At 39.3% G+C, this 24,945-nt stretch overlaps 1 protein-coding gene across 2 annotated transcripts in view; it reads left to right on the forward strand.

The window, feature by feature from the left end:
- LOC117988795 (irregular chiasm C-roughest protein) overlaps nucleotides 1–24,945 on the forward strand; it is a 139,493-nt gene that overhangs the window by 67,215 nt on the left and 47,333 nt on the right. For both annotated transcript variants that reach the window (XM_034975996.2, XM_069503554.1), the window contains exon 2: nucleotides 2,307–2,428. In XM_034975996.2, the coding sequence (XP_034831887.1) occupies nucleotides 2,307–2,428 (122 nt within the window). The remainder of the gene's footprint in view (nucleotides 1–2,306; nucleotides 2,429–24,945) is intronic.

A 24,945-nucleotide genomic window follows, 5' to 3' on the forward strand; every position in this document is an offset into this window, starting at 1 on the left:
AAGGTCGATATAGGTTATTTTCTGCCGCGTACTGTACCTAATTCCAGCCTTTCTTTCTAGAGATCACTGCTTTTTAGAGACCTCATTCCCGGTTATTATCACTAACATAAAATCCAATCCATCCGCTTAATCGATATTTAATTTTGACGACAGGTACAGCGATAGCCATAGATAACAGAAGTAAGGTTTTGTTATCTATGGCGATAGCAATTGCATGCCCACGACTTCGTCTTAGGTTCGATTTAGGTTTTTAAAAATCCCATGGGAACTCTTTGATTTTCTGGGATAAAAAGCCTATGTCCTTCCCCGGGATGCAAGCTATCTCTGTACCAAATTTCGTCAAAATCGATTGAACGGATGGGCTGCGAAAGGCTAGCAAGCAGACAGACAGACAGATAGACACACTTTTGCATTTATAATATTAGTATGGATTTTATCACGCCAAGTGACTTCGCACACTCTGGCTTGAGAACATTATGTAGAACTCTCAGGAATGCAGGTTTCCTCACGATATTTTCGAGGTATATGTTATAGGTACCTACCTACCAACGATTAGATACGATATTTTTTTTAAACTTTCATTTAAAAGCTATTACAGTACTGTTTAAAACAGTTATTAATCAGAAATACATTTTCATTCATCTCCTTTGAGAGAACAAGAAAATAGGCCTTTGCTTAGCGGCGTGATATTAAAAAACTTTTACTTTCTTTCTTTTTGAAGAATTTCTTACTGTAAAATATAAAGTCTAATTTTTTTAAAGGGATAGACAATTATATTTAAAAAACTTAACAGCTCTCGGGTTCCCGGTTGGCTCGATAACTCTTATCGAAATTTCCTCAAGCTCGAGCTCGAGCCCCCGGGCCCCACGGCCCCAAAATTCAAGACAAATATTTACCTACTAAATCGTAGGCCACAAAAAACGTCTATCTCAACTCCCAAGCAGCCAAGCTACTAAAATGTAAACAAATCGGCTACCATAATAATCTTGGTATAATACCCTGTAATTGACGGTGACTTGAGAGGCGTGAAATTTCACGGTTACGGAGCTACTACGGTACAGACAGATGTACCTATAATGAAGAATAAGTTCCCAGTGAGTTAGCAGTTATTTTGTTATTGATAAGTTTTTGTATGATTGTTTTATTTCAGAATGTAGGTTATAGTGAATAGGAACTTTTTAATTCTATATTCAATTCATAGACTGTTTATTTCTACCTAGGTAATTTTGGTATAGATGATGTTAGGGCATTCCTCATAATGAAAAAAAATCGGTTAAGTTCGAGTCCAACTAGCACACGAAGATTTCCGTACCATCGTGCAAGATATAACATTTTTTAATTTTTTTAGGGTTCCGTACCTCAAAAGGAAAAACGGAACCCTTATAGGATCACTTTGTTGTCTGTCTGTCTGTCAAGAAACCTTCAGGGTACTTCCCGTTGACCTAGAATCATGAAATTTGGCAGGTAGGTAGATCTTATAGCTTTAGCTTAGCTTATAGGTAAAAGGTTCAGAATGAATTGAATAAATTACTTCAGTTCCAAAGTTTCAAATTGGATGAACCATACTTAACCGTCTGGCTGACTAACCGAGAAGGAGAGATTAGTAGTTTAGTACACAACTGTAACAAACAGTTGAACGAACGTGTGCTGAATATTCAACGGCGTCTAAAGAGAAACTTTAAATGGAAGCCATATCAACTTTCCCCCGTCTATTTCAGATGCCGCGCATATTGGTGAACCTGCATAACTACTGGGATGTGATTCCTTCAACATCTGTTCATAGCCTCAATAGCTCAACGGTTAAGGAGTGGACTGGAATCTAAATGGTCGGCGGTTCAAACCCCACCCGTTGCACTATTGTCATATCCAAAGCACAAGCTCTACGTTAGAGGGGAAAATATGGGAATATTAGTCATGATTAACGTGCCTAATTTTTTTAAACCGGTCAAGTGCGAGTCAAATTCGCAGACGAAGGGTTCCGTACGTACATACCATCGTACAAGAAATAACACTTTTTAATTTTTCTCGTGATGTAAGTTGTAACCACGGTTTTCTGATTTTTCCCCTTGTGCTAACTATAAGACATTGCTACCTGCCTTTCATGATTTTAGGTCAAGGGGAAGTACCCTATAGGTTTTGGTTACCTTGACGGGTCTTAATAGACAGACGGACAAACAACAAAGTGACGCTAATAAGGGTTCCTTTATATCTCTGTAGATACTAAACCTTAAAAAAGGCACACGCTTCACCACAATTACAGAGGCAGCAAGAATAACCCTAAAGTACTGTATTTTCGTCTATTTCAGATGCCGTGCAGCGTTTTGTGGAGCTACCCACATACACCGAGGTGAACCCAGGAGAAGACGCGTTGCTCAAGTGTCGGATATCTGACAAGAAAGGAGTTTGTTCGTGGCAAAAGGATAATAAGGTATGTCAACTCTGAAACCGCCCTAAAATATATTTTAGGGCGGTTACAGACTAGGGTTTTTCTGCGTGTATTATGCTCGTTTTGGTATACACGCGTATACATGTACAACATTTCGCAATACAATAAACGAACGCACGTGCATGCACTCACTCCAGTGAGTTTGCTCGAACCAGTGGGTCAGTCAGTAGCCGTATGGATTCTGACGTAGAAATAGCTTGCGGGTAATGTATATCTACGAGCTTATAAGCCCGCCCACGCTCGTACGAGATGCGTATGTGCCAAAAGTCGCGAGTATATACGCGTGTACAATTTACAAATATGAGCTTATGCGCAAAAAACACTATAATCTGAAACCCTTACGCTGTGACTTATTGACTCTGTCTCTTTTTAAAAACGCTGTCTTGTTTTAACAATGTCTTATTTCTGAGCAAAGTCAAAGTGCGCTCTATAGATCTGGGTGAGATCTATAGAGCGCACTCTGACTCAGCTTAGACTTAAGGCATACTTAGTTAAAACGAGACAGAGCTATATCTCTCACATAAAACGGTCTCGTTTTAACTCAATCTTAAGTCTGAGCAGAGTCAAATATACGCTCCAAAAGTCACAGCGTAAGAGTGGTCTCTATGGATCTCAGCATCAGACTTAGATATTTTCATGCATGTGAAACACGTACCGGTAAAGTTTTCCTACCGGTCCTAGAAGATGGAATATAATGTGATGAATTAGTTGTAGGTGTTCTTTTTTTTAATTTATAGACTAGCGCTTGACTGCAATCAGACCTGGGTGACAAGTGATGATGCAGCCTAAGATGGAGCGCGCTTGCCTAGAAGATGCCTATTCACTCTTGTCTTGCAGGTAAAGGTGTAATGAAAGTAAACTATATTATGTGGAGATCAACGTGGATTGAAATCTAGTCGGCACACAATACAGCACAATGTGGAAAGCAGAGATATCAGAGAAAATGACTTACTTTATGAAAGCCTAGGAGGAAAAGATGCCCTGCAATGTCAACAGCAACTGTCTACTTAACTTATGTATACTTTGTATTACGCGTTTAATCTAAGAAAGGGAAATCGTGGCCAATATATTACGAAGTCCTAGCTAGAAATATAATATTTTGATTCATTATATTTTCATCCATACTAATATTATAAATGCGAAAGTGTGTCTGTTTGTCTGTCTGTCTGCTAGCTTTTCACTGCCCAATAGTTCAACCGATTTTGATGAAATTCGGTACAGAGTTAGCTTACATCCCGGGGAATAAAGAGCTCCCAAGGGATTTTTAAAAACCTAAATCCAAGCGGACGAAGTCGCGGGCATCACCTATATATTATATTTAAGACGCAGTTAAAACGTGACAGACTTAGTAGGTACTATTACATATTCTGTGCTTATGTAGAGATAGTCTGTCTAAACTTTGTCTTAAGTCCGAGTAAAGTATGCCTTAGGAAAGAGGTCAAAGTACACTCTAGACTTTCAGCCTTTTCGTTTTACTTAAAACTCACCTACTTAAAGTACTCGGCAGAAAATATTGTACGTTGATCTTTAGAAAGAGATAGATAGCGATTTCGTAGAGCGTTGTCTCGTTGTCTCTGTTGCTGAGACCGACAAAACGTCACATAGGTATCAGTAACAGAGACAACGCTCTACGAAGCCGAAATTTCATTCTAAAGGTCGATGTACAATATTTCTTGCCGGCTACTGTACCACATTTTAGTCTAACTGAGTGTTGGACCTATAACGAGTAACGACTATTCGGATTTATTATAATTGTAGTTTTCACTTATTCTTTTTGATGGTGGAAATAGTTTTCCCACTTATCTTTTCAGGATAAAAACATTACACTTTTACTGCAATAAAATTCCATCGTTTCACGAAAAATGGGGAATTACGAGATAAAACTTTTAATATAGAGCTTAAATCATCGGAAAGCGTTCATTATTTTCCCGATAAACGAGGGTCATTGATACACAGTCATAATTAAATTTGTCATTGCTGTTTGCGGATATTAGATCACCAGCGACATGTCGTGCGACAAAAAATATTACACTTCATTACAATATCAACCTATGTAGGTACATCCACTGTAATCCTGAGTTTACTGTGGGCTCTTCTCAGACCTGGGTGCGTTTGGAACCCTCGTAGCTTTAGTTTTAAGTACGTATTAATTATTATCACCACTATATCCATCTTACAAATTAATAATTTTGAGCATCAGTAAGCGCAAAAATTTACCTATTCTGAATAAATAATTGGAGTTTGAGTTTGAAAGGAATAAATGCATACTTAATATTATAAACTCGAAAGTGTGTTTGTCTGTCTGCTAGCTTGGCATGACGTCGAAGTCTACCTTTACTAAAGCTTGAAGTTATTCAAGAAAGTAAAATAATATCGTTATCGCCATCTTTTTAACCGACGGAAGTGCACCAAAAAGAACCAGTAGATATTTCTGCAATTGAAGAAAAACAATCTACGTTATGTTCTCAAAGATGTTTGAAGTCTGTCAATCTGCACTGGGCCAGCGTAGCAGGCTATGTCCTATGCCCTTCTCATTCTGAGAGAAGACCCGTTCTCAGTAGTGAGCCGGCGATGGATTGATCATGATGATGATCATGATGATGCGATCTTATCGAGACTTTCACGCTGCAAGGTTTTTCCCGCTTGTGTATAGCGACGTAATTCACGTTGTTTATCGATAAAAACTTTACATAAAATCATAACACAAAACAAAAAGTCGCTTATGTGTATTCCCACTTAGAGCCTCTGAGGCAAAGAGCCATTTAATATTAAGGCCATCCGTAGACCGTACGTACTTTAATTTATTAAGTTCACTTATTGAATTGCAGACTGGACGCTTTTTAATATTTTTTTTCAAATATTTTTGTGGCTTTGATTTTAACCTGTGTTTTATTTTTTTATTTTATGCCTCTTTACTTCACTCTTTACTACCGACCGAAGTGACTATGTGAAGCGGGAACATCAGGTGTGGCCGTAGCTTTATACTCAAAAACTAATTCCGATTAGTAGAACGTTTACCCTTCTTTGGATTCAATCTAGATAAAAGCGGCTAGCCTAGACGGGTTTTAGGTTTGGAAGTTTATTAGACCCGTAACCCTTACGAGTGACTTTTGTAGTTTGTACCCGAATGCTAAATAGCTTGGCGGTAATGTTTCGTCATCATCATCAACCCATTACCGGCGCACTACTGAGCGCGAGTCTCCTCTAAGAATGAGAAGGGGTTAGGGTACCACGCTGGCCAAGTGCGGCTTGGCAGACTTTACACACCTTTGAGAACATTATGTAGAACTCTCAGGCGTGCAGGTTTTGCCTCGTTGTTTTCCTCCACCGTTACCCCCCCGGCCATGTGTGGCTCCTCTTGCCACACGGGCAGTGTACTGCCCGTGTGGCATGAGGAGTAGCGAGGCAAGGAGGCAGAGACTTTTAAGTCTGGCTGCATTTACTCGTTCATGACCACACGAGCAATATAACTCTATAGGTCAAGAAGAGCCAAAGAGTTTGTTCGAGATTTTTAAAAACCTAAATCCATGCGGTCCCAAGGTGCTGGAATGGTGATCTCGCACCGGAAGACGCAGCGTTGGAAGACCCCCCACAAGGTGTACGGACGACATCAGACGAGTCGCAGGGAGCCGCGGGATCCAGGCGGCGCAAGACCGTGGCGTGTGGAAGTCTCTACATGAGACCTATGTCCAGCTGTGGACATCTATTGGTTGATGATGATGAAATCCATGCGCATGAAGTCGCAGGCAACATGAATCCCGTGGGAACTTTTTAATTTTCCGGGATAAAAGTAGACAGTCACTCTCCACGTCTTTAAAAATATCACGTCGCTCCTGGTGCTCCGTTGGGGCGCGATTGAAGGACAAACCAACAAAGAAACACACTTTCCCATAAGTACCTACCTAAGTAGGATTTTATCATTTTCCTCACATGCGCGGCAGAAGTGCAACTTAACGTTAAAGCCACGCATTGGTACTTTAACATATTGAGTTCACTTATTCAAATGCAGACCCGATCCTCTTCATATTTTAAAATTGAATGGCTACTTTCATACCTTTCAATATCGATAGGTTTAATAATTTAATGCTTTGACTTTATTACTTTAGGTTTTAATGTTGAATGCAGTTGTGACAAATCGTACACGATCACGCGCGCTTTCTATATGACATCCTGTCATATATTATCTACCCAACTTAATTTAGTTACACGACTAACTTAACTAACCTACGGTTGTATTGGTCATTAATCATCATTATCTCAACCAATTTCCAGCCTATCATTGACACGAGTCTCTTCTCAAAATGAGAAGTATTTAGGCCATAGTCCACCAGTCTGCCAAGTGCGAATTGGTAGACTTCACATACGTTTGAAAACACCATGGAGAGCTCTCAGACATGCAGATTTCCTGACGATATTTTCTTTCAGCGTTAAAACGAGTGATCATACAGTATTGAATTGCTTAAAACGCGCATAAATCCGAAAAGTTAGAGATTCGTGCCCGGGATCGGACCCCTGATTCGAAAACATGGGGCTGACGTCTTAACCACTAGGCTATCAGTTGAAATTGGTTAAAATTTAAACTTTTGACGAAAACAAATAAAAGAGGAGACTAAGGTCGTTGTTATGTAAATGTAAATAAAGCTTAAGTAGTTTGAGTACTTAGTTATGAAAAATCCTACGCTCCTTTCCACCCAAAGGTATACGTTGCTCCTAAAAACTCTTTGTAGTACTTTGCTAGTGACAAAGTTTGTTCACTTAAAATCTTTGCTGACTCGGACGTAAGACAAACTTACCAGTGGCATTTTTCTCCAACTTTCCTGACACGCAACAATATTGAGCTCACTTATTCAAATGAGGGCTCTATCCTTATCATATTTTAAAATTTTATGACCACGTTAAACTGCGAGTTGAGGCTGCATTTTAATCCTTTTCTTCAGAGTGCCATCTTCTACCTACCTATAGGAATTTCTCAAGGTATGACACGATTTTCTACTTATCTTTTTATCTGTTGATCTGTGCAGAATGCTTTTTAGCGCATATAAGTTTATGAATTGAAACTGATTTTGTACTGATTCACACTAATTCACTTGTATGTTGGTTGAAAATCAGCGCTGTATGATCATGTGTATCAAGGCATATAGCATAATGCTGAACTGGAACCTTTTTTCGGGTTTACACATGAAAAAGTGACAGTTTGTTCCGACGCTTCTTTTGAAATTTGTGTAGTCCACGCGGACGAAGTCGCAAGCATAAGCTAGTCTAAAATAAAGGCGCATTGATCAGTGAAAATAGTTTCGATACAATACAAGGCTCATTGGTACAAAGCGTAATAAATCTCATCATTTCCTGCCATTTTCCTGCTGATAACCGAAACCGGGGGCGCGGCGAGCTCGCTAGCGCTGAAGATAACATTGGGGTATAGGATTGAAGCTGTATTTATCATTATTATCATCATCCAAACCTATCGCCAGTCCATTACCAAGCACACCCTTGAAAACTTTATGCAGAACTCTTAGGCATGTAGGTTTCCTCACGATGTTTTTCTTCACTTGCACATAGACGCACATAACTTCGAAAAATTAGGGATGCGTGCCCGGAATCGAACCCCCTGAGTTCCCGCAAGAATTCAGAAATGACACCTGCAACCAAATCGAAAGTCGCCCAGGTAAATAAATAAATCACTACCCTAATTATAAATGCGAAAGTGTATTTGTATATTGCTTTGTCCTTCAATCACGTCGCAACGGATTGACGTGAATTTGGCATGGGTATAGTTAAAGACCTGGAGAGTGACATAGGCTTCTTTTAACCGGAAAATGAAAGAGTTCCCACGGGATTTTTTAAAACATAAATCCACGCGGACGAAGTCGCGGGATCAGCTAATAGTTATATAAAAGTTTAATTACCTATAGAATCATCAATGACGATAGATAGGACGGTTTAAAGGAAACGGAAACAACGCCCATTTTACCTATTTACTCGCTAATTATTTAAGTCATTATCTACTAAACGTTTAAAATGGTGTAAAACGAATGTGTGACGCAATGGAATAGGCACTTCTAGCTGTAGGCTTTATCTTTTAAAATTCTTTGAAAACGGTTTTACAAATCGATAAATACGTTGACAAATTCTCTGAGCACATTCCTAAATATCTAATAGGTAACTTGTACTGATCTAGTCTACTAATACAAGTGGGTACGCTGGACCTGCGATTGCCGACCTGCTGGCCGATTCCGTAAAACCTGCATCAATCATTATTACAATCGCAATTGTTGTGATTGGCTGAATTTATGGTATTATTGTTCCAACAATACATTGTAGCCAATAGTGAGCGAGCGTCAACCAATCAGATTGCGATCGTGACATTGTAGCTGTCATTCTACCGCAATCGTACAGTTGTTTTTGAAGCTTGATTTTTGTCATTTTGTCAAGTGAACGTACTCGGAACTAAATGTTAGTGATAAGAGATCTGTCAATATACTGTCAACACAACGACTAATTGACACAAAGTGTCAATTTTAATTCTCGGTCGGTACGCTAGGCGAGGGCGTTTCGAATCGACATAAAAAATAAGTGTCGTTTTGTATGACACACCTCTTCTAGCGTTCTTGTATAATAAATCCCTTTCAGTGGTAACTTGGGTGTGGCCCTACCTGCATATATCTCTACAAAATATTAGAGGGACGTAAGGACTTATATAATTGCCATAATTAAAGAGAGAATTTTAAATTAGGCTTTAAGAGGTCCACCATGTTAATTTGTAATTATTATTTTGTCCTTAGCATACTAATTAGAATGTCGTGTGGCAAAATAAACATTTATGCAGATTAGTATATAAAACAATTAATTTCAAAAGCTAAGATCTGACTACCACTGTTTAAGTTACCACCGCGGATCAACACGATATAAATTACGGTTTGAAATGTATGTTGCGACCACGCGGACGAAGTCGCGAGCATAAGCTAGTTAGCTAGCTAGTAACTTATAAATAAATCCTCAAAATTAGTTAGCTACTACAACCGAATAAAAAATATCGAACCTATTCTCATTGATAAATATATTGTTTTCTTATTGATAAGGTATCGTGTTGGTTTCCGATGTAATTGTAAATGTACATACATGAATGCTTAATTAATGAATATGTATTTGAACCAGTACTCTCCCGTACCCGGGAAGTACAAAAAAGGTTCATATTCTTTCCTTCCCAGTAATTAGAATGTCGTGCGCCAAAAGAAACATTTATGCAGATCATATGAAAAATAAACCTCGCATAAGCAAGCTTTTACCGGGGTCGAGTGGGAAAAAAAGGATTAAAATTATTGGTTCGCTGGTTCCCAGCTCTCAGTTCAAAAACATTATTTATTTGTATTTGTGTAATGTATTTTTCGTACTTCATAAATGCACATTTCGTACTTCATAAAATAATACACTTATTAAGCTTCAGGCCATTCTATGACGCGGGATTTTTTTCATAATAAAAATTATTGCTTAGTTATATTTTCGTATTGCTGAATTTAAAAAGCGCCGTCGAAAGCATAAAATGCTTGAGGCCATTTTGTGTTGCGTGTTTTTGGAACGCTGAAAATTCGTCGCTGTAAAAAGGGGCAACCATCTGTAATTTCAAATCGAATTGAAATGTTATTAGAAAGGTCGTGAATATTTCTGTAAATGTTTTTTTTATGTTGTGTTGATAATTATAATCAACTAGCTTATGCTCGCAACTTTGTCCGCGTGGACTACACAAATTTCAAACCCCTATTTCACCCCCTTTTGGGCTGTTTTTTCAAAAATCCTTTCGTAGCGGATGCCTACGTCATATTAGCTATCTGCATGCCAAATTTCAGCCCGATCCGTCCAGTAGTTTGAGCTGTGGTTGATAGATCAGTCGGTCAGTCAGTCAGTTAAGGAAAAGGTGATTGACTGACTTTCAGTCACCAGTCAGTCATTAGTCGCGAGCAAGCGCTGTCAAACGCACACATTTAGTGTACCTTACGTATACCGATAGGTACGACGAAACACAAGCATGAGTCAGTGGCCTTCGTGAAATGCAAGAACTATAACAAAATGTTTTTCCTAGTACCTACCGATCTCACTGTCAGATTTCTAGAGTTCTCAGTTCGAATGCAACCCGCAGCCTATATTTTGTAAGTGCTCTAATATTTAGTTTTGATTGTTCGGAACTCAGAACTTTGAATTCAGATCTCTCTAGACCGCTGACTGGGGCTTCGACGCCTGTAACCTATGTTAATCTTGATGTAAATCACGTTGGCAGGCAAAAGGAGAGAATGAAAGGGGGTAATCGGGTCTTAGGAGCGACACACGAGAACAAATGGACCGCAAGGCTGCGGTTTCCATTGAGACTGACGTGTAGGTTTGCCACACTGACTGACTTACCTATCTTGCTTGACCGCGAAATCAATACCTACGCCCTTAATTTTGTTTGCGTCATAATTTCACTGAATAAATAACTAGTTCATCATCACCACAACCCATCGCCGGCCTACTACTGAGCATAGGCCACCACTCAGAATGAGAAGGGCTTAGCCCATAGTCCACCACGCTCACCAAGTGCCGATTAGTATTTGGGTGCCGTTAACGAGCTAATTGCTGCAAAACATTCTTAGGCATAACCTAACTTATGGTTCTGAATGCTGGGATCAAAGTAACCAGGATGATAACAGCCTCCTATCTTCGAACGAAAGGCTTTAAGAAGGATATTCGGTGCTGCTCAGGCATAGACCACCACCTATAGACGCCTAATAGCCAGACAACCCCGATCGCCAAGCTTAGGCAGTTGCTTAGCATAAAAGTCGGCCCACTCCCATTCGGTACCCTCATTCCGCACATTGTCTTGTGTCTCGAGTTGCCTAGTGGAAATCGTTTGGTGAAAAGTAAATTAGACCTTAGGAACTCTACTTAGCCTAGGCGTTACCTAGTTAGGCGCTGCGCTGCCTTGTTCGTGGTTAGTGAAAACGGGCATGAATCAGTACCCGTAGTATAAGATTTTACGTCTCACCAAACGTTGCTAGAATTCGAGAGTCGAAATACTTCCGCGTTATAGTAAACTGGATCTTAATTGCCTTGTTTTAAAGCTCAAGTTTGTCTACACATCTACAGCCAGCGCTCCAAGCGGAAACATTGCGAAATTAAAATCAGTGGCATTGAAATTTTGACATCAATTCAAGGCTGTTTAGGTCCATTTTACTTTGATGTTATTGTGTTTCGACTCTCGAATTCTAGCAACGTTTGGTGAGACGTAAAATCTTATACTACGGGTACTGTTCGTTTGTATGGAGTATCGGGGATGTGCCTTCGTCACACTAAATTACAGCCAAAGAACATGTTACTTAATTTTACGTAAAATCGTCATCATAATTTAATTAAACCTGGAACCATGGGAAAAAAACATGCACACGCCAACCTCAGTTTAATGTGAATAGCTTTACATGAAAACCTCTATTAAAATTGACGACCTATTTATTGAGGTGGAGAACTGTTACGAAATAATAAAATTAAAAATTATTCTCAATATGAAGTGCAAGTGCTCATAACAGCCTACTTAATAAATTGATGTAAAGCACTCTCGGAGTTTTTACTCTCGCGGTGAAAAAATTTCGTTAGCAATTTGAGTAAAGGCCTTTTTTTTGGATGCACGAATTTAGATAGGTACGTAAGAGCCTAGTTTTACAATAGCATCGTTGTCGTCGTCAACCGTTAGATGTCTACAGCTGGACATAGGTTTCTTGTAAGGATATCCACACGCCACGGTCTTGGAAAATAAAAATAATTCTCAATATTGAGTGCAAGTGCCCATAACAGCATACTTATGAATTGATGTAAAGCACTCTCGGAGTTTTAATCTCGCGGTGAAAATTTCGTAGTTAATGCAAATAGCAATTGCAGGAAATACCTACTGCAATTTTTGATGCATGTTCTTTTTCTACCTTGGATATAATTAAGTATACCTAATCGTTATTTGGTAAGCTACATATTATTATGTAGATCTGAGTACATAGTACAATATTATTATTAAATGTGCCATGAATATGAATCGTTAAATATTTATCACTATTGTTAATGCCTATTGTTATATTTTTGGCGTGACATGTGACATCACAAATACACATGTCAACTCTAGTGTAACTAACACATTTCAAAGGGATTATATGAATGCAGATGCACTTTGCGCTACTGCCAAAAATCCATCATAATCAGAATAATATAGGTATGGTTTGGATTCGGATGTAGGTACCTACTGCTTTCCAAAATGACCTAACCAGGATTGAAACTGAATTTTCTGTAAGGAAAACCACTTGTTCATTCAGGTGACTAATCAGTGAGAACGATTACGCCCAACGCCGCGGGGTTCCATACTGAAGTGCCCATTTACCTTTCAAATTGAACTTATTTGAGAACCTGTTATAAATAAAAAAAATAAATAAAAACTTTTTTATTCAAATACTCTTTTACAAGTACTTTCGAATAGTCGGAATAAATTATATTCATAAAGGACTTTTAATAAATGTAGGTACCAATCTTCAAAACTTAAAACCACGCGGACGCAGTCGCGGGCATCAGCTAGTATCTCCACCGGACATCCGGCATCGAAGTCACAATGCGGCCACAGTGTAAAGATTGGATTACATTCTAAGAAAGGGACACATAGCCCCTGTTCGTAATGAGACCACATCATTACTTCTCATATTAAATAACACCACTCGGACTGATCAAATGTTGTTACATCACCATTAGATACTGAAGAAAGACATCGTTATGGACCTCGTTTGCAGTGGCGTGCACAGGGTTTGAAGCCAGGGTAGGCACTAGTTAAGTAAGAGCCTGTTTACTGGCAGGTCATTATGAAAAATATGCATTGAGCTATTCAACTGGGGTAAGCAGTGCATTTATACCTCTATGACCTGCACGCCACTGCTCGTATGTATATTTTCTAAAAAAAACAGAAATTCCATGATCCGCGGGCACACCTCTGACTTTTCGGAGATATGTGAGTTTTATCAATTAATATCACTTGCTATAACGGTGAAGGAAAACATCGTGAGGAAACCTGCATGTCTGAGAGTTCTTCATAATGTTCTCAAAGGGTGTGTGGAGTCTGCCGCCAACGTTTCTCGTTCTGAGAGGAGACCCGTGCTCTGTAATGAGTCGGCGATGGGTTGAGATAATGATTATGACTATCAGGTTGATTCCATTTGGTAAAGGTCTCATGAAGTCTTCGGAGATAGAGAACAGATCCTATAGATCGTATAGATTCGTTTTTATTTATTTATTCAGATACAAGTTAGCCCTTGACTGCAATCTCACCTGGTGGTAAGTGACGATATGCAGTCTAATATGGAAGCGGGCTAACCTGGAAGGGGTATGGCAGCTTTTAATAAACCCATGCCCCGTTTGTTTCTACACGGCTTTGTACCGGAACGCTAAATCGCTTGGCGGCACGGCGTTGCCGTTAGGGTGCTAACTAGCCACGGCCGAAGTCTCCCACCAGACAAATATGACTTAAACAGTATTTATTTACACATACAACACCCTCACAATGACTAACTGCAGAATAATGTTCTAATAACAACCTCTTAATTAAGTAAAAGCACTCTCACTTCATACACGGTTTAGCAATCATACAGTTCATTAATGCTCTTATGACGACCTGCGAGCATGTGCGTAGAACAACATTGGGGAAATTACGCTGTCCGGCAATTTCGTGCTTGAAAATATCTTCTTAGTTTATATATTCAATTGTGCGCGCAGGCAAGACAGACTAGCGAATTATTATATGATGTTTAAAAAAGCGCATATCTACATGGTGAATAGGAATAAAGTATTAAACCGATAATGAAAAACTATAAATCGCGCAGCTGGTGAGTCATGTAAAAAGAAATGCTAATGAGGGGGTTATAACGATGACCAAAGGACAATACGACAATACGACAAAAATGTCAAGCGGCAGGCTACGAAAACACAGTATAATCACGTGACAAAAACGTATATAGTTTGCTGCATTTTTATGTGTTTTTGAGCAGGTTCCTACCCTTGTTTACTTTGTATATCTATTTTTGAAAACCTTTAACTTACCTATTTAATTTTAAGCCTATAATAATATTTATATTACAACTAGCAGTTGGTTTTCCCAATAAAATAAAATATAAGGTAGAAGCAAATTAAGAAAATTGTAGAGTCGCCAAGCTCTTTGAAATACATATTATTGCAGTGTCAATGGATATAGGAGGATTATGGCGGCAGTAGTCACCTGTGACATACGAGGTATCCAAACTGTATGATTGCTAAACTGTGCCACAGATAAGGTACACTTTTGAAAGTTAATTTACTCCACAAAGGTTTTCCGCGATGCTCACGGAACCCATTTAGCATGCAGATAAAACTAAACGCTTAGCCGGTTATCTACGGTTAAATTTAACCAGGCTCTATTTAGTATGAACAATCGGTCCGTTGTAGACGAGATTTGAATCTTAAGTAACTTTGGTCACGTACTTTTAACTGTGGTATGGGTATGTCCTGATTCATAACAAAACTGTTTCCGTTCTACTTGTAAGGTGGATTGTATCGCACGAAAAACGAAATCTATAACGAGTAATGACCAAGTTACGAGTGGGTGCCAAGTATGCAAGTAAACTGATGGGCCGTGAAAATAACGGAGCAGACAGAGACACTTTCGCATTTATAATATTAAGTTGTTGGATGGATTTGAGATTTAGGTGAATGCCACATTAAATCAATGTGGCTTATAATTTTGTTTATTAACTTTTCGCTCTGACTAACGTTAAAAGTTAAAATATTTATTTCAAAGAACACTTTGTTATTGTGGTTGTAAGTGAATAATAATAATGAGATTTATTTATCTACGTATAAGAGTGATGTGACAGTTGACAGCAAAGTAAGACAAAATCTTACTTTGCAATCTGTGCATTTTAGAGTGTGTTTCAGATTAAAAGATTTGTGTGGTGTTGTGTGGTGGTTGTGCGCATTGCTCGATTGGCCGCTTGGTTTTCACTTTTCTTGCATGTTTAGTAGTGGCATGGCAGGCGGTGCATTCTGTTCGTCACATGCTGTACGTTGTATCATACATATTATGTTTTAGCCGGATAGTAGCGAATTAAGTTTGTTGTTTATTGTTGTTGTTGTGTATCATGAACTTTCGCAAAATAATAATTTCTCTAATAATAATTAGGTAGTAGGTACATACATGTAGGATACTTTTTATTTGGGAAAACCAAAAAGTTGAGTTCCCACGAAATCTAAAAATAAAAAAATAGCAACAGAAAAGACGATTTTTCTCAATTTGATTCAGTAGGTGTACATTTTCTATAGAAAAAATCAGTTTTCGTTATAATTTTCCTAGTGTGTAGTAATTGTTTAACTTCAACCGTTCCAGTGTTTCCACATTATTATTCTATGTTACGTACACTGAGTAATAAAAGACGTAGCTAACATAACAATACCCCCATTTATTATTACATGGCCGCGCCGTGGTTGAACGATGCTCGGACTAACATTTTCTGCCCAAAACTTTTAAATAGAAACCATTCTGCCTAAGGTTTCTACGGCTAGACGAAATCTCGGGTTTGAAGTATGTTTCACACATTTTTAGTATTCCGTATTTGAAAAGAAAAACCGAGCAAGTGCGTATCGGCACAAAATATACTAACGTAGTCGGCCGCTTCGGCCCTTGCCCAGTGTAGTGCCATAGTTGCCCGTCACAAAATACCTATAGTACGCGACAGGTCGAGATGCCAATCAGGGTAGGGGGGGACGCTCCGCACACCTGCACAGCTCGCGCGCTGACCCGGTGCGGGATAGCGTGGGTGACGCGTGGGTTTACGGGGCGTCCCCCTGCCTCATTCCCCGAATGCCATCTCGATCTGTCTCCAACTATTCGATTCACGTACTTCTAGCGACATAAATAAATAAATCCTCTTTATTCCCTATCCCATGGGAATTTAGAAAGATCTAGCTTTATAAAGGGAACCTCTGCGCAAAATTTCAGCTTTCTAGGTCCAAGTGTTTGTGCTGGGCGTTGATGAATCAGTCAGTGAGTCAGGACTTTTCTTTTCTTATGTTTTGATGAAGATATCCAATAGATTGTCAGTCTGCCAATATTCATATTTCATAGACTATCATGAGTAGGTTCAAAAATCAAAACCAAGTCTTACGCCCCTACCTAATACATAGCTATTTTACACAACTAACAACTTCATCTGAGTAAATTTCAAAACAAAAACAACAACTCCTTACATACGGAACCCTGACTTTACAAGAACAACACGCATTTATTAAACTATCATTTTCCCTAATAACCCGCGTAAAATCCGGGTCAAGCTGCGTTCTTTAAAAACCACTTTGTACAAAAAAGTTGCGGGCGTTCTCAAGTACTTAATTCGTAACATTAAAACGCAAGACTGCGCTTTAAGTCTCCGCTTCTCAGTGGTCGGCCAGCAGCTTGATTAATGCGATACAGCACGCGTTCGCATTAAACCCCGACACTTACAAGCTTAAGTGATTCCGAACGATTTGTTTTTTTTTAAAGAATATAGTCTAGTTTATCATGATAAAACTAATATTCCCCTTTCTCCTCCTACTACGCGTTAGCTTATGCTAGGAGTAAGTACGACAATAGTGCAACGAGTAGGGTTTGAACTTTGAACCAGCGATCTTTCAGATTTCAGTCCGCTTTTTTAATCGTTGAGCTCTCGAAACTCTATTGGGTTTGGAAAATGGAGACGTCTGAAAAATCAACGTGGGGATTCGAAACTGAAGTGGGAATGGGCAGTTTGAAAAACCGATAGACGTTGGTGCTAGAATAGGGACCTCCCACCATAAGCCAGCGTTGACGGATCCCCTACTAGGTGGACAGACGACATCAAAAGAGTTGCAGGGAGCCGATAGATTCAGGCGGTGGGCGCAAGACCGTGAGGTGTGGACTGTGGAAGTCCCTACAAGAGAACCATGAACATTTATCGGTTGACGATCATGATGATTATACAGCAATGCGGACTTTTAAACCTTAGGTTTTACTACAAAATCTTACGATTTACTGTGGTCAGAGCTTTTACAGTATCGATTATGTACAGCTTAAAATAAATAATCTATATCTACTTCATCACCATCATCATCATCATGATCATCATGATCAACCCATCGCGGGCTCACTACAGAGCACAGTTCTCGTCTCATGAGAGAAGGGGTTTGGCCGTAGTCTACCACGCTGGCCATGCGCGGATTGGTAGACTTCACACGCCTTTGAGAACATTATGGAGAACTCTCAGGCATGCAGGTTTCCTCACGATGTTTTCCTTCACCGTTATCTACTTACGTAATATTATTTCCTTCCAAATACCCCAAAGTTTGAATACGAGTTCCCTGTATGGGATAAGCTTGCCTTTTGTTATTTCAATATAACCTACCTATTTCTTGGTAACAAACAAACAGATAAATAAAGTAACCGAATAAAATATTTTCGCTAGGAACTTAATAAAATGTCACGTTAGCCGGTTTCTCGCGTATTTGTTTTATTTTATGGGAATACAAAATCATTTTAGGAAGCTCTATATTATTTAGTTTTATTGACTTTCTATAATAACAATAAAATACTAAAAGTGTTATAGCTTTCCGGCAAAATATTGTTATTTGCACAGGTTGTAGTTTGGTGGACAATCGACGTTTACATCAATAAACTTTTTTTTGGCCCCAACAAAACTTTTTAATATGTATTCTTCATTTATCTATGAGCTATACACGCATGTTGTAAACTAGATTCAAGAGAAAGAGCTGCGGTTGATTTTGATCCATCTCTTACTACAACTAGGTTTCAGGAATATTTCTTCGTAGTTCTTGTCTTCTATCACAAAATTACTCTGGCTACGTACTACCTTTTTTTTCTTTTCTGAAACCAAAAAAACATCTTTATATATAAAAGGAAAAGGTGACTGACTAACTGACTGACTGACTGACTGACTGACTGACTGACTGATCTATCAACGCACAGCTCATACTACTGGACGGATCACGCTGAAATTCGGCATGCAGGATTTTTCAAAATTCAACCCCTAAAGGGGTAAAATAGGGGTTTGAAGTTTGTATGAAAGTCTGTCAGTTTTGAAGTGTCGATAAAGAAGTTTTGTAGTTAATATTTTTGCAATTAGCAGTACATGACATATTTTATTAAGCTTATGTTAAAATCTCATAGTTAAAAATCAAACCTAAGGGGTAAAATAGGGGTTTAAAATTTGTGTAGTCCACACGGACGAAGTCGCGGGCATAAGCTAGTTTACAATAAAGAAAAAAGAGAGTAAAGTGGACAGGGAAGCACTTATCTCTATGAGAGATCTCTACCAGTGACTCTTGCCAGTGCGAGAGGTTGTAGACTTGTAGAGGGAGTAGAATAGGTACCTTTTCTAGTTTAGGTGTCAGGATCTCTATGTAGTCTACGGAGTTCCACGTATAAAGAATTTCTATTTACTTAGTCGGAAGGAAACATAGGTACTGTCGGATGCGCTACAAATCATGGAACTAGGAATCAGCTAATTTAGCTCAAAGGGAGAAAAGTAGGCAGCAGCTAAAAACTATCCAAAATCCGCCCCTGACAATAATACCTGTGGAAAATATTGGGGAAATGATTTCACTATACAAAATGATGCACGAGATTGGTATCTTTCCACATCTGGAGGGGAGGGAACGAATTTATTGCCGGGAGCGCGTTACCGGAATTCAATGGCCATAAAGATGAAAAATTTGCTTTTGTAAAATGGATTTAAATAAATATGGTGCGGGATTATTCGGCAAAATATTGTGTGGTAGGCGTTCAATGAGAACAGATGACACTTTTTAGGGTCCCGTACCCGATGGGTGTCTATGGGATCCTTTTCAAAGCCTCCGCTGTCCGTCCGACTGTCTGTCAGCGGGCTGTATCTATCTCGTGAACCGTATCAGATAAAGAATTGAAATTTTCACAGATGTGTATTTCTATTATAACAAACTAGCTTATACTCGCGACTTCGTCTGCGTCGACTACACAAATTTCAAACCCCTATTTCACCCCCTTAGGGGTTGAATTTTCAAAAATCCTTTGTTAGCGGATGCCTATGTCATAATATTGGATGGATGGATGATTGGAGCTATTCTTATTTTTATCCTTCTTGTAGGCTAAAAAAAGCTTAAAAACTTTAAAAAACAAAGGCAAGTAAGGTAGGTACATTGACGAGAAAATAAATTACTTTATCCCATTCCGCGATAAATAATAAATTGTCGCCGGTCTAGACAGGAAGAGCGAAATTAAAGGCAATAATAATTAACTTCATATAATAAACCAATTATAAAACAAACCCCAGCTTCTGTAGGAAGGCAGGCTTTAAACTCAATTTAACTAAATCTTATTTGCGTACAAGTTTGATTTTATGAATAAAGGTCGTAGCTCATTTGAGCGACCCGGCAGTCGTCACCCAACCTGCACCGCCTCGCCTCGTGCGATTAGTATTCCTTGTAATTTTCCATTAATTCCGTAGCGTCATCGGATTGCCTCGCCTCGCACGCAAGTTGTCCACACACAGACGGCGAGTCTGCTTGCATGCTTGCCTTGCGTTGACTGCTCAAGTGCTCATTTGCTAACGCACGGATTCCGAGTGAACCGCGCGCTGCAAGCGAGTGATTCGTGCTAGGTAGGTATATTAGAGACCTAGTGCCATTCGCTGATAGACTACGCGATGTCCACTCTTTGACTACGCAACGTTCATCCACGGACCACCTGTCGACAACAAGTGGATGCCGAACGACGAGGTGGTGCTGGTCATGTGCCGGGTGGCTTTAATGAGCTATGCCCTTAAGGGTTGTTAGACAGACAATCGGAATGGCACAGTCGGCAGTTTTTGTTGAATAACAAAACTGATGCGATGTAAGTTTCATGTTGGATTCATTTATGTTGGACTTTCCTGCAGCTCGCCATCGGTTTGATGATTCAGTACCTATATATTTTAAACAAGATGATGCCCGCGGCTTCGGATTTATTTGATTTTTAAGAATCCCGAGGTAATTCATTGATTTTTCGGAATAAAAAATAGCCTATGCCCGTCTTCGGGATACAAGCTATTTCTGTACCAAATTTCATTAAAATCTGTTACCCATACGGATGGACCATTGAAAAGGTAACCAACAGACAGACGGACAGACACATTTATGACATTACTAAGGATGGATAGCAAATTAAACTAACCTAAAAATCAATCGACGAATCTGAGGAAATCGGCATGCCTGAGAGTTCTCCACAATGCTCTCAAAGGTATGTATTGATCAGTAGGGCGATTGTCTAAAACCTGCATCAATCATTATTACAATCTCAATTGTTCTGATTGGCTGAATTTGTGCGATTCTTGTTGCAACATTGCAATGTGGCGAATAGTGAGCGAGCATTAACCAATCAGAGATGATTGCGATCGTGACATTGTAGCTGTCAAACAACCGCGGTAGGGCCCCAGTAGTAAGTCGGTGATGGATTGATCATCACGATGACGATAACCTATAAACTGACTTATATATTTCTGATACAAATAATATAGTCAATCGAAACCTACCTATTCATTCTTCATACATGTTAAATTCCCATAAAAACGTAAGAATAAACATTATTTTACCAGTTTCAATATACACAAACGAAACCGCAATCGAAAGAATCAACATGCCATATAAAACAAAGGACAATAGCTTCAGTTTACTCATCCCGTCAGTACGCCAGTCACGAGCAATCGTGATTCAGCGATGAGCTTGAGAATCTAGGCGAAGCCCGGGGCCTTCGTGATGCAAGCGAGGTGCTATGCATATCACGATTTTACCTTTCAAACCACTAACATCAAACCTAATCCAAGATACACAGTTACGCTAGAAAAAGTGTAAAAAAGGTGATATATGCATATCACGATTTTACCTGTCAAACCACTGATATCATACCTAATACAAGATCGACAGTTCTGAAAGAAAAAGTGAAAAAAGGTGCTAAAAAGACGTTGCATAAACACGTTGAAGTGATGCTCAAATGAGAAAGCAAGATGCTAAGCTTGCTGTGAATAATAAATTAAATACGATTTTTACTTTTCCTGCATACTCAGTTCTTTATGAATTCTCATAGAATATAATATTTTTATTCAATTAAACTTTTACTAGTGCTTTTGAATCGTCGACTAGTTTAATTTACCACTGCACTGGTTCGGAATGCCGGTCGCCGAAGCTTCAGTAGTTTGTTTTGACAAATTATCGAAAGTAAGAAAATTCATGAGTTGTTATTCTTTATTGATTTATAACTTTCTTGTATAATATACGCAATGTTTTATTATCTAGGACAGTACGGGGAAATGTGAATCCAAAGAAGACACAGAAAAACTATACAGGAAAAATGTTGCTCTAGTTATGAAAACAATAATGGAATAATTAATCTTTTGGTCAAGCGTGAACTTACTGTAAAATGAATGAAATTGACAATATTTATATCCATAAATCGACTCAGTTTCATAGATTAAATGAAATACATGTGTATAAAAGAAGAAACTAACAGACTGATATACCTATTCTATTTATTCTCACTAAAAAGTATTTTAAAAGCTCCACCCGATCGAAGCCAGGGCGCGTCAGCTAGTCTACTATCGATTTTTACATTTTCAATCTTCTATAACCCTGTGATGTTTGAGACAAAGCTTGCTCATTTTAGGTAGGACACTTTTACGAAGGTCTTACTATTTACCTATCTTGGGTTTCGAATATCAATGTTAGAAAGCGAAGGAATTCTAGCCTGCAGCCATGCGTGGGATGCGCCCTTGTCGGGAGAGAATCTTAATAACACAGCTATTTTGTATGAAAACCTATAATTTGAACACTAATTTGTGGTCATATAAAAATTCGCCTCGTGATCAAATCAGAAATGAGGAGATCCGTAGGAGAACTAGAGGAACCGACATAGCTCAACGGCACCTCAACGGGTTGCGAAGCTGAAGCAATGGGCAGGGCACATAGTTCGTAAAACCGATAGACGTTGAGGTCCCAAGGTGCTGGAATCGCGACCTCGCACCGGAAGACGCAGTGTTGGAAGACCCCCCACTAGGTGGACGGACGACATCAGACGAGTCGCACGGAGCCGCTGGATGCATGATAAAAATTCAAGTTTAAGCCCTAGTTTACCTATACTGTAGTCAGCAAGATAGTTTTAGCGTTTAAACTATCGTGAGTGATTTCCATTATACCTATAATATCTGTCACCGGCTGTACTCACGTATTTAGTCGACGTTAGCCCGACTAGTTTCGAACCCGAATAGTGCAAAAATTGGCCCAAGACTCGCAAATTACAGTTGGCATATCAATGTTCTGCATAATTTTTTTTTCGATGTTTTACTAATTGATTGATAGGGCCAATACCTCCCTCTTCTTCTTCGTTCTGGGCTGGTTTCCGCACTTAAACGTTTCCGTCTGTTGTGCGTGCATTGCCCCTCCCTGCCTGCTCCTATACCTGCCAAGACCTCCTATGGGTAACTGATTATATTTACCATCGCATCGTAAGTAATTGAGCAAGGTACCCGTGTACCTCAACCATAGTTACTTAATAAGCCCCACTTTGTCGTTAATGGCAAAGGAAATTGGATTTCCTATAAATTAGCCTCGTGGAACAAGGGTTGTCATGGTACCTATAGTACGCGACAGGTTGAAATGGCTATCGGGGAGGGAACGCCCCGCACAACCGCACAGCCCCCGCCTTTACGCGGTGCGAGTGAGTGCGGGTAACAGTGTGTGTGCGGGGCGTCACTCCACCTCATAGCCCGATTGCCATCTTGACCTGTTGCGAATGTATATTTTCTAACTGCCTCACTGGTTAAGTGGATTATTCGGCTGTGGATCATAATGTCCCGAGTTCAAGTTTCGGGTCAGGAAAACGATAAGGGCTGCATTCCGCCGCACTGGCCCAGTGCGGATTTGCAAACTGCACATGCTTATATGCTCGGGACTTCGTCCGCGTGGACTACACAAATTTGGAACCACTATTTTACCCGCTTAGGGGTTGAATTTTCAAAAATCCTTTGTTAACGGATCTCTTCGTCATAATAGCTATCTGCATGCCAAATTTCAGCCCGATCCGTCCAGTAGTTTGAGCTGTGAGTTGATAGATCAGTCAGTCACCTTTTCTTTTTATATATTTAAGGTGAAATATTTGTTAGAGCAACAATGTCGTTCATCCTAGGTGCAGACAACGTCGTAAGCATATGCATATTTCTTCATAGCAGCGGCTTCGACACGACCCTGCGTTGTGCCTACAGGTACTTTTTAGCGGCTGTGTTGCCAAGTTCTGGATACACGCCAAGTCTTGGTGAAGGCCCCGAGTGCGCAAATATTTTTACACAGCTCTAGGTTCCATTTACAAATACCTCCTACTTGATATTTTGCCAATATAAAGTTTATTTGTACAGGAAAAAGATTCTTGTAAAAGGTGGGTAACATAAATTCTTGAAAAAAGGAGTTCATAGGTATATTGTAACTCGTAACGCATTTTTTCATCGTCGAAGATTTTTGTAACTGAAAACTGATCCGAGACGTAGAGCGTAGCGAAACCAATAATTAATCTATGTCCGAGATCATATTTTTCGTTACTGTAATAAAAACAAACACTACATTATATCTACATATCGGGTTAGGTAAAACATTTTATTCGACATAATAATTATTAAAATAAGAAGATTTATCCGTACTTACCTACTTAAAATTATAAATTCGAAAGCTTGCGAAAGTGTGTCAATTTGACGGGTCGGCACCCGTCAATTGACACACTTTCAGACAGACAGGTAGCCTTGCATCCCGGAGACAGACACCTGGCCAAAGAATTTGGAAGTACTACTACGTAGTACACCTGGCTAATTTATGATATCGGAAGATCAAAGAAACTCTTTGATTTTCTCTTTGGGATTCTTAAAAAACCTATATCCACGCAAGGTCGTAATCAAGCATCATCTAGCAAAAATAAATCGCGGGCAACTGATAGTAAATAAAATATTTATAAATAAACGAAATCGTTCTGCTTAAGCAATCAAACTCAATCAAAAATTTAAAAGCTATTCAAAAGAGTAAATTGAGGGTAGTTTATAAAATGGCTCGTAGCAAAGTCGTTGTCAGCGTTATTATTTCAACGGTAATGGCGGGGTGATTACAGTCCTCTGCTTGTTCAACTTCGAACTGTGTTTAAACTGTATTTATTTATTATAGTAAAGACCACCGCAAACTGGTGACTTTTATTCTGCCACTGATCTATGTACGTCAAAAGTAAATTATTTCTTAGGAACTATTAAATAGAGGAGCCACTGGAGCCGCTGGATCCAGGCGGCGCAAGACCGTGGCGTGTGGATGTCCCTACAAGAGACCTATGTCCAGCAGTGGACGTCTATTGGTTGATGATGATGATGAACTATTAAATACAGGGTCGTGCAAAATTCATAAAATCCACGACA

This window comes from Maniola hyperantus, chromosome 15 (assembly GCF_902806685.2).
Source record: "Maniola hyperantus chromosome 15, iAphHyp1.2, whole genome shotgun sequence".
NCBI classification, from domain to species: domain Eukaryota; kingdom Metazoa; phylum Arthropoda; class Insecta; order Lepidoptera; family Nymphalidae; genus Maniola; species Maniola hyperantus.